Raw genomic sequence first — 11,228 nt, 5'->3', positions numbered from 1 at the left:
GTTTTTTTTTTTTTTTTTTTTTTATTTTAAAGATTTTATTTATTTATTTGACAGAGGGAGATCACAAGTAGGCAGAGAGGCAGGCAGAGAGAGAGAGAGGAGGAAGCAGGTTCCCTGCTGAGCAGAGATCCCGATGCGGGACTCGATCCCAGGACCCTGAGATCATGACCTGAGCCGAAGGCAGCGGCCCAACCCACTGAGCCACCCAGGCGCCCTCTCTGGACTCAGTTTTGAAAGTTTTTCTTAATTCTTTAAATTACTACTTTTCTCTTAGCTTTCAGCTTAATATTAAGATCACCTTTTGAATTTTCAATCTGATGACTTTCTTGCTGCTGGGGTTCTGATAGGTTCTTTTTCATGTCTGTGTATCTTTATATATCCACTTGGTTTGTTTCATGAACCTGAATCCTTTTTATCTCTTGGGTATCTTAGGTATATTTATATAAGAGTCCTTTTCAGGTGCTCTTTTATCTCCGTTTCCTCAGGTGTGAATCTTGACTGCCTGACAAAATGTTTGTGGGTTGATTTTTTTTTTTTCAACATTTATAATGACATTGATTTGTAGACTTTTTGGTTTTGTTTGAAAGCTTGTGTTGCATGGACATTTATTCTCTGAGCAAACTTTGTCCATCACCTTCACTCCTGGATCCAGAGCAGAGTTTTTATTTTTGGCTATAATGAAACACCCTGAAGAGAGAATGTATTTTCAGACCCCAAGATCCCATGACAAGCAGGCTTGGGCACCAAATTACTTTAAAGAAAGATTAGACCATTTACAACATCATCTCACATTTCCAGTGTTTACTATTTGTTTTAGTGACTTATGTTATTTAATAGATAAAAGGTGTACCTTGTCATTTCGGTTGTTTCTCTTATTGATGCTTAGTGTGAACACTTTCCAGGATTGCTTATGTAGTATCCTAAAAAACAATTGCTGGGGACGCCTGGGTGGCTCAGTGGGTTAAGCCCCTGCCTTCGGCTCAGGTCATGATCTCAGGGTCCTGGGATCGAGCCCCGCATCGGGCTCTCTGCTCAGCAGGGAGCCTGCTTCCTCTTCTCTGCCTGCCTCTCTGCCTACTTGTGATCTCTGTCTGTCAAATAAATAAATAAAATTTAAAACAAAAAAAAAAACACAAAAAACAATTGCTGGATTGATGTCCTTTTCTTTATCTTTGCATCAGGCCTCAGTTTTTTTTTTTTTAATTTTATTTATTTACTTGAGAGAGAGACAGTGAGAGAGAGCATGAATGAGGAGAAGGTCAGAGAGAGAAGCAGACTCCCCATGGAGCTGGGAGTCCGATGCGGGACTCGATCCCGGGACTCCAGGATCATTACCCAAGCCGAAAGCAGTTGTCCAACCAATTTGAGCCACCCAGGCGTCCCCAGGCCTCAGTTTTTACCGAAGCGTAGTTACCTTGCTTGATTATTCAGATTCACAGAACAGTGTTTGTCACTTTTCCAAATCAGATCTAGGCCTAAAGAATAAAGATACTTGAAAGAGTCTGCTTTAGAATTTCCTGCCCACTAACTACTCAGATTCTGCCTGTTTCCTAATGCCTTCTGTGCCTGCTGTGCAGTTAAGAAGGGAGATGCACAGGTGTCATCCCGAATCATTGCTTAAACAATTACAGTTGATGCTCTGGTTCTGATCGCTTTGTGACAAACATTTGATCATGTTTAGTGGTGTAAACCATTTTATATCACGTATGGATTCTGTGGTCAGGAATTCAGAGTGGGCACAACACAAAGGGTTTGTCTCAGTTCCCCAGTGTCTGGGGTCTCAGCTGGGGAGACCTGAAGGCTGGCGGTGATGAAGCAGATGGATCATTTGAAACTTATGCAGTGACATCTCTGGCAGCTGATTCTAGCCTTTAGCTGGGACCGATTGGGGCGCTAATCTTAAACACCTATAGTGACCTTTCCATGGGGCTGCTTCAGCTTCTTCCCAGCATGCTGGCTGGGTTTCGACAGCATTTAAGAGGACAGGTCATAAGTACCTGGCATTTTGGCTGGCTAGCTTTGAGGTAACATAAGCCCACTTCTATGTTGTTTACAACTGCCCGCCCCTCAGCCCCTGCCCCGTGGCTCATGGGATGGCAGTACAGAGCCCATTTCTCCCATCTAAGTACTAACCAGGCCCGACCCTGCTTAGCTTCCGAGATCAGACGAGATCGGGCGCATTCAGGGTGGTATGGCCATAGACACAGAGCCCATTTCTCAGCAGGACACATACCAGTGTCAAATTGTAAGAAGAGCATGTATGTTGGGAGACATGTTGTGGCCCTTTTTGAAAAATAATGGTCTGTCAAGGTGGGAAAGTAAATCCAGTTTAATTGCTTGTAAACCAGTAAAGGAATTATTTAAACATCTTTTAATGTGAGAAGGATTGAAACAAAAAAAAATTTTTTTTTTAGATTTTATTTATTTGTCGGAGAGATAGGGAGAGTACAGGCAGGCAGAGTGGCAGGCAGAGGCAGAGGGAGAAGCAGGCTCCCCGTGGAGCAAGGAGCCCAATGTGGGACTGGATCCCAGGATGCTGGGATTGTGACCTGAGCCGAAGGCAGCCGCTTAACCAACTGAGCCACCCCGGCATCCCTGAAACAAAAATTTTAAATTTAATCTCTTCAAGTAAAGTTTAATTCAAAACCCTATTCCATAAAAATTTCATGTATTAAGGTTTTTATGATTGTACTTTTAAGTTTATAATCATTTTCTATTAATAGCACTTTCTAAGATAGGTCTTTTTCACTTTTTGTTTTGCAGATAGCACTATAAAATGTAGGGATTCATTGAGAGGTTCACCTAAAAAAAAGTCTGAAAAGAAGCAAGAGCACATCTTGAAAGATGTAAATAAGGTTGTATTTTAAAATGTTCACTAGGTATAAAGTTCATACAATGTTAATTTTAGAATATTCTTGTTTGAAATCTAGGAACCAAAGTATGTTTTCTATTAAGAATTCCTTGGCTATGGTAGTGTCTTTCAGGAAGATATATAGTTTGTGTGTTTGCTCTAATTCAAAAGAACAAGAGAACTCCAGATTCCCTCTTGTCCCGGACCTGGGAGCTTCTCTTCAAGATTGGCTATTTATGCTCATTTAACAAGGGAATGAAAACCTGAGATTATGGAACAATCTAATAGTTCAATTCTAACCAGTCTTTCCAGTCCTTGGACAGGACAAGTGAAATAATTATAGGACATGCTGTATTTGTAGTTATTTATCAGTATTTATACTGGTATTTACAATTTGCAATTATTTGTCTGTATTATATATCAGGACATGCTGAGTATCTGAAGTATCTGAATCCAAGCTTGCTACTTGGATTCTTAATGTAGTGGTTGGAGCAGTGGCATAATCACATTATCCAGTTCTTTGTCCATGTCCGTGTTGCTTGAAAATGATCTGGGATGGTTGTTTATGAGAATGATTCCCATGGAATTTTAGCCCCATAAGAATACATATCTTGCTAGCATACATATTCTTTCTAAAAAAATTTTTTTTACAGTGTGTTAAATCCTCCGTGTACTGGCCAACAAAGAGGGGAATAACCATATATGCTGAGCCAGATGTACCTGCCACGAGGTATGATTTGAAAATTCAGTGTAATTGAATAGATACATGAGGGAAATATTGTTTTACATGGTGTTCTACATGACTGGTGATAGGAAAGGATTCATTTTCAGTAAAGAGTGACCCTGGAAATTTTTATTCAACCTATATTAATTTGAAAGAAAAGCATAGAACAACTGGTTAGTAGCACAGCTAACCACAAATTGGTAGTGGCTGTAGGGTCTCTGTGTTACCTTGTTGGACAAAGTTGTTTCTGTGAGATCAGTGCAGTAGAATTTTCCTGCTGTAAAGGCTGGTATGTGCAGGGCAGGTGGTAGTACACAGTGGTGGAGGGCAGAGACGGGCTGCTGCTGAGGAGTGTCTGAGGCTTTGACCGAAACCCTGTCCACATCAAGTGGCAGGCTGATGATGTTTGTGAAATCACAGAGAAGTTGTACTATTGCACCATGTCACAAATGGTGTAAGATCTTAACGTTGTGTGGTCCATTCCTCTCCTCCTGGGCTGTATGCTCATGTTGTCCTACATTTCATTTATATGTTCTTTCTACAGCCTAGGCTCTAGTATCATTTGTACCTAAATAGTCAGTGGTCTTTTGAGAGATTTAAGTAAAGAGAAAGGAAAATACCTTCAGTGTTTACCTGTGTGGTTACCATCAGTGCTTTTCACTGTATGTGTGGATCCAGATCTCCCACCTGATATCGAGCTTGTCCCTGAAGAACTACCTTTACTGTTCATTATATTGCGGATCTGCTGGTGTTCAATTCTTTTGACATTTACATGTCTGGAAAAATTATTTCAGCTTCATTTTTGGGAAAAGGGTATTTTTGCTAGGTATAGAATTCTAGGTTGACTATTCTTTTTTCCCTGTATTTTAAAGATACTGGTGTACTGTCTGCTTGCTGCATGATTCCCAATGCAAAAGCTACTGTCATCTTTTTCTTTGTTCCCGTGTTTGCAGCATATCTTTCTCCTCTGACTGCATTTGAGATTCTTCTGTTTGTTTCTGGTTTGAGCAGTTTAACTCTATATGCCTTGGTGTTGTTTCTTTCCTGTCTGGTTCTTGTACTTGGTGCTCATTGAGGTTCTTCATGTATAGGTTTCTGTCTTGCATCAGATTCGGAGAACATTCAGCTGCTACTGTACAGGAGTTGTCTGCATGTGTCTCTTTCTCCCGTCCTTTTGAGACTCTGATGAGACAAGTAGCACACCTTTTGATATTGTCTGAAAGGTCCCTGAGACTTGGCTCATTTTTTTTTCCTTTTACCCTTTTTCCTTGCTATTCTCCAGAGCAGTAATTCTGCTAAGGTATCTTTAACTTAATTGAACCTTCTGTCATCTCCGTCCTGCTATTTAGCACATCTGCTGAATTTTTAAATTTAATATATCGTATTTTTCCATTCTAAAATGTGTCTGATATTTTTTATAGTTTGTATTTCTTTGCTGAGAACTATAGTTGTTGCACTCAAGAGTGCTTGCCCCTCCCTCTCTTTGGGACCAAGGTTGCAACAGCTGCTTTAAAGTACATGACACTTCCCACTTGTCTGCCATCCTGGGGTTCCCACCTACTGGTCGTCTTCTCCCTTAATAGTTGATCTGGTTTCCCTGGCTCTTTGTGTGTTGTGTTCTGGATATTTTGAATATTATGGTGTGAGACCCTGGTTTCTATTCAAATTCTCTGGACAATGCTGGCCATGGTGTTTCTGTTTATTTTAGTGGTAAGTCAGGGACCCCATTCACGTGCCAGGTTCTGGCTCTGTTTGGGTGGTGACATGAGCTTTGCTTGGGGTCTGTTTTGAATGTTCTTAGACCATGAGGCAAGCCTGGGACTTCATAGACAGGGATGGGGGGCCCCCTCTCTCTAGCACACTCTTTTTTTTTCCGGGATTTTCTTCACATTGACCATTTTCTAGATGCTTCCTCTGTCCAAGTAGGTGGTGGCTTTTCATGGAGAAATGGCTACACAGTTCTGTATGCTTGGGGCCGCTTGTGGAGCAAAACAGCATTGTAAATGAGAAAGGAAAGAGATGGAGGTTCCCCCATGTCTATGGACCCTGGGCCCATTTCCTAGATCCTTTAGAGAGAGGGAGTTTGGGGTGACAGTCCCCTGTCATCACTGCAGCAGCATGACTGAGCTGGCCTCGGGGAAGGGCCAGGAGAGGAAAAGGGAAAAGAGAAGTCAGTCAGTATAGCTGTCTGGCCTGTGGCTCCCCTTCCTGCTTCTCTGGCTCGAAATAGAAGGTTTCTCTCAGTGCTTCATGTCGGCAGCCGCTGTGTGGTTCTGTGTCTGGGGCCGGCCTCAGGCCAACACCAGAAGACAAAGGAATATAAAATTCCAGGGAATTCTCCACGATGCTGGCGGTTTCTCTCCCCTTTGGTTCTGCACTTTACATGGAGTTTCCTGCTGAGGTCAGATGAGAGACGGGCTGTGGAGGCCTTATGCCGTCTTGGTGATCACCGGCGCCCTCAGTGTGGTTTTTGTCCTTAGAGGCAGTGTCCGTTCTCACAGAAATAGATCTACTTATGTAGAGGGACTCACTCATTTGTGCTACTTACTGGGAGTTTTCTCCCAGAAAATAAAGGCATTTTCAGGATTGGGGCAAATGGGCTTAGAAATTTCTTTTTAAAGATTTTATTTATTTGACAGAGATCACAAGTAGGCAGAGAGGCAGGGAGGAAGCGGGCTCCCTGCTGAGCAGAGAGCCCGATGCAGGGCCCAGTCCCAGGACCCTGAGATCACGACCCGAGCCGAAGGCAGCGGCCCAACCCACTGAGCCACCCAGGCGCCACAAGGGCTCAGAGATTCTAATGAATGTTTTTTGGTTCCTAGTGCTTTATGTCAGAAGCCAAATGAGAAGCCACTTAGGTTGGCCGAGAAGAAAGAACACAATGAGAAGAATGGCTGTGTGAAGTATGAATTTTTTTCCTTGTTCTAAATGTTTTATTGAAATAATTGTAATAAAATTATAAGCAGGAAGATTTTACATATGATTTTATTATTTATTTCAAACTTGCATTCCCATGTGGAAAATACACCTACAGCATCTGCTGTAGGCTTTGAAATTATTTTTCCTGTTCACTAGGGTAGGTTTTTCTTGTAAAATCTTCATTTCACTGTACATAGTCATTTTTTTTAAAGATTTTATTTATTTATTTGACAGAGAGAAATTACAAGTACACTGAGAGGCAGAGAGAGAGAGAGAAGGAAGCAGACTCCCTGCTGAGCAGAGAGCCCGATGCGGGACTCGATCCCAGGACCCTGAGATCATGACCTGAGCCGAAGGCAGCGGCTTAACCCACTGAGCCACCCAGGCGCCCCATAGTCATTTTTTAAAAAAAATTTTTACTTATTTGAGAGAGATCACAAGTAGACAGGCAGGCAGAGAGAGAGAGAGAGGGAAGCAGTCTCCCTGCTGAGCAGAGAGCTCAGGACCCCGAGATCACGACTCGAGCCAAGGGCAGTGGCCCAACCCACTGAGCCACCCAGGTGCCCTGTACATAGTCATTTTCTGCCTTCCCATTCTGATCCTTATTCTCTTGGTTAAGTTTTATGAAGCAATTTAGATATAGTTGGTCTCTGGGGCTGTTGATCTTCTGTGGGTTTGCATCTACCACCTTCTCGCTTCTCTCATGCTAATGGGGTCTTCCACGGGCTGGAGAAACTATATAGTTACTTGTAGTATGGAACTGGGTGGTGGTTTTTTGTTTTTTTCTGGGGGGGGTGCTTTGTTTTGTTACGTCTCATCAGATTCACAAAGAAATATTCACTGAAGAGTTGTTACCAGTAGAGTAGTAACTTTATTTCATATTTGTTTAAGCCCTGAAGCATTCTCATACTCATGTTTATGATTTCTTACTATACCAGCCTAAAAACACTATATCCCAAGTAACTGGCTGCTCCGAAGTCACCACAGTGGCCCGGAATCTGCGACAGTTGAGAGCTGTGTCGGTCGCACTGTATCCACTGATCAGCCTGGGATGACTGCGGGGAGGGCGTTGACTTCAACACCATTTGGGCTGCCTGCCTCCTGAAGCCTGGGCCAGGGGCTGTGGAGGTGGCCCTGGAGCCCACAGATCTGGGGGTGGCTATCAGGGCAGCTGTGTTGACCCCCTCCTCCCAGGGAGTCCTCCACGCTACTCCCCAGAGGCTGTGGGGCTGCATGGGATGGTTTTCCCTGGAAGAGAGACCTTGCGTGACCCATGCAGCTCATTTCTTATTTTCATTACATTAAATTATAACTTGAAAAGTCACCCTGAGGTACTCTCTTGCCTTTTACTTTTATATTAAAAGGTAATATTTTTCTCTCCTCTTGGGTGAAATGCCCTTTACTTAGGACCCATTGATTTAACTACGGCGGTTACTCTGCCGGTGGTTCAAGATTATGACACAGAAAGGAGAAAGCGGTGGGTTTCTCAGCAACGTGAGGTGACCTGGTGATCACGCAGTCTTTCTTCATGTTCAGAACAGGTGTTCCTGGGATTGGCGGTGCTGTGTCCACAGCCCGGGGGCCAGGGTTCAGGGGCAAGCACCATACTGACCTGACTTCTGTGGCCTTTGCAGCGCGCGCGCGCGCGCACACACACACACACACACACACACAAAACAGGACAAAAGGGGACGAGCAGTAATTGCATAGCTATGCCTTGGGATATATGGTTGACCCTTGAACAACATGGACATTTGAAGTGCTGACCTCCCACACTGTGTGTTAAAAGTCTGCGTATAACTTGTGACCCACTCCAAAACTTAGCTACACTAATAGTCTACTGTTGACCAGAAGCCTTACCAATAACGTAGTCAGTTAACATGTGTTTGTATGTTTTGCTTATTACATATTGTCGTCTTAAAATGAAGTATGCTGGAGAAAAGAAAATGTTACCAAGAAAATCATAAGAGAAAGTACGTTTTTAGTACTGTACCGTAATCTGCACATAAGTGGGTGTGCACAGCTTAAGGCCCAGCTGTATGTTTCATTTTATCTCTGTCAAGGAAGAATTAAGATTATAACTCAGTTGAAGAAATACTAACACTCCTTTCTCCTTCACATTGCCCTTTTCACTACTTTATAGATTGTTGCAGTTTTTAAATCCTGATCCTTTGAGAGCTGATGGGATCTTTGATCTGCAGCAGGTATGACAATCCTACAGAAAAAATTAAAAATCCACAACAACTCTTTACTCTTTCAGTCTCTCTCCTTCCTCGTCTGGATTTGAGATGAGAAAAGAAACCCCCTTAGGTAGGGTCTCTCCCTGAAGAAGACACCCTTTTAGAGATTTTCCAGTGAATTATTGTTTTAGAGACATTGTTATTATTTGGCGGGGGGTTGGGGGGTTAGTAGGTGCTCTTCCTTTCATTTTGGTAGTTTAGGTGGGTTTTGATGAGCATATATACCTCAGCTGTCCTTCCTTTGCCCAAAGTGGTTGACTTCCTGTGCTGGCAGGGTTGGGGGGCACTGTGTGACACAGGGTTAGGGCTCTGCCAGTGGGCAGGGCAGGGCATCTGCCAGAGGGCATCTAACAGGCAGGCGTGCTGTCTCAGCTGCAGAGGCTGCGATCTGGCTCCCAGCAGCCCTTGGCCGTGCTCCGGAACAAGATCGAGCCTTGTTTGACCGTGGACACAGCGCCGCTTTCGGCAGACCTGAGAAAGGTAAAAGTGCTCCTGAAGGCGGGTTCCTAGAGGAATGCTCACCTGTTGTAACACAGGAGGATTTTTAGGAAACCCTTCCAAGGCTGCACTTGAGTCATTTCTTGGCCTTTGAAATCCTCTAAGCTTTTGTTATTAAGTTTTCATGTGTTCTTCAGGTTAACTTCCTATAGGTGAATAATATTTCTTTGGCAAAACCACTTGTATAACTCTTCATGCTTTTCTTTTCTTTTCTTTTTTAAAGATTTTATTTATTTGACAGAGATCAGAAGTAGGCAGAGAGGCAGACAGTTGGTGGGGTAGGGGGGCAAAGCACGATCCCTGCTGAGCAGAGAGCCCGATGTGGGGTTCGATCCCAGGACCCTGAGATCATGACCTGAGCTGAAGACAGAGGCTTAACCCACTGAGCCACCCAGGTGCCCCTCTTCATGCTTTTCTGAGATAAGTTTTCAGATGCATCTCTGGAAAGAGGCTTATAAGGAGCAACAACTTGCCAGGGAGGTTATGCTATATTTCCAAGTGTTCTTCTCAAAACTGCTTTCAAAGGGCGCCTAGGTGGCTCAGTGGGTTAAGCTTCTGCCTTCAGCTCAGGTCATGATCCCAGGGTCCTGGGATCAAGCCCTACATTGGGCTCTCTGCTCCGCGGGGAGCCTGCTTCCCCCCTCTCTCTCTGCCTGCCTCTCTGCCTACTTGTGATCTCTGTCAAATAAATAAAATCTTTTAAAAAAAACCAAACTGCTTTTGAGACCTGCCATTTTAGTTAGTAAATTGATTATGCATGCTTATCTATTTCCTTCTTGATTCAGAAAAAAAAAAAAAAGGACAGAAAGAAGCTAAATCCACAAGGATGAATTGAATGAGAGCGAAGTCTTTAACGGCCTAGAAATTTCCGCAGGCTTTTGGAAGATGGAAAACAGGCAGCAGAGTGTGGCTGACTAGTAGAGGAAGGAGATGTAGGGGCTCCGAGCTTCCCTCTTCCTGAGTATCCGCAATCAGCGTCTCGGGAAGGATGATCTTTCTGAAGGAACGGAATGACCCTAGAGATTTCGTTCAGATGAATTCTTCCAGTGAAGACACCTGCTCGCTGCCCTGGCTTCCTCTAGGGGGGCGGCACTCACAGTGCCAAGCTCTGCACTGGCCACACTTCTTCCAGCCCGCTTTTAGTGGGCCACCTCCCTTCAAACAGATGTCAGGGATCCTTAGACATTTGACGAAAGCTCCCACCTAAAAAGAAAATAAAAGCATTTAAAAAAAAAAAAAGATCAAAATAAAACTCTGAAGGAAACAGTGTAAACAGTAGAAAGAAGATAATGCAGGACACCTGGGTGGCTCAGTTGGTTAAGCCGCTGCCTTCAGCTCAGGTCATGATCCCCGGGTCCTGGGATCAAGTCCCACATAGGGCTCCTTGCTCAGCGGGGAGCCTGCTTCTCTCTCTGCCTCTTCCTCCTGTCACCCTCCTGCTGCCCCCCTGCCTGTGCTCTCTCTCTCTGACAAATAATTTTTTTAAAAAGATAATGCTACAAAATAAATACCTTCAGAGATAAGTATTAACACTACTTACAAACGGTAACTGGGTGTTATAAAAAAGGCCCAGAGGATAAAAATGGTTCTTGGAAATTCGGAATGCTGTCAAGCAAGAAACCAGCCAGCAGCTTGGAGGGAGAAAATGGAAACTATCAGAAAGTAGAGCAAACAGACGAGACGGAGATGGGGGAAACAATTTGAGGGTCATTTCAAGGTCCAGTCCCTGAAGTGGGGGTTTTTTAAGAAGAGCAGAGGAAGTGGGCAGAAAATTATAAGAGCAACACACAAGAGATTTCCAGTCCTCATGGAAGGACTGAACAAATTAGATTTCCCCTCCCACGAGCCCAGCACAGGGAGGGGGCAGGATCACTCCAATCAGGGGCGCTTCCCAAGGCATGAATGGCTTCAGGCTTGCCTTTGGTAACACCAGAGGGGTGCCGATCCCGACTTTCTGGTGAAAAGTTCTTCACAATCTTTTTTTTTTTTTTTTTTT

General features: G+C 43.8%; 1 protein-coding gene across 1 annotated transcript in view; it reads left to right on the top strand.

The window, feature by feature from the left end:
• Positions 1 to 11,228, top strand: part of TDRD12 (tudor domain containing 12) — a 66,184-nt gene that overhangs the window by 18,078 nt on the left and 36,878 nt on the right. The window contains exons 8-12 of the mRNA XM_059381404.1: positions 2,764 to 2,855; positions 3,505 to 3,581; positions 6,398 to 6,478; positions 8,638 to 8,698; positions 9,107 to 9,214. Of these exons, the coding sequence (XP_059237387.1) occupies positions 2,764 to 2,855; positions 3,505 to 3,581; positions 6,398 to 6,478; positions 8,638 to 8,698; positions 9,107 to 9,214 (419 nt within the window). The remainder of the gene's footprint in view (positions 1 to 2,763; positions 2,856 to 3,504; positions 3,582 to 6,397; positions 6,479 to 8,637; positions 8,699 to 9,106; positions 9,215 to 11,228) is intronic.

This window comes from Mustela nigripes, chromosome 17 (genome assembly GCF_022355385.1).
Source record: "Mustela nigripes isolate SB6536 chromosome 17, MUSNIG.SB6536, whole genome shotgun sequence".
Taxonomy (NCBI): domain Eukaryota; kingdom Metazoa; phylum Chordata; class Mammalia; order Carnivora; family Mustelidae; genus Mustela; species Mustela nigripes.
Note: the sequence above shows the minus strand (reverse complement) of the source record. Positions and strands in the feature narration are given on the sequence as shown.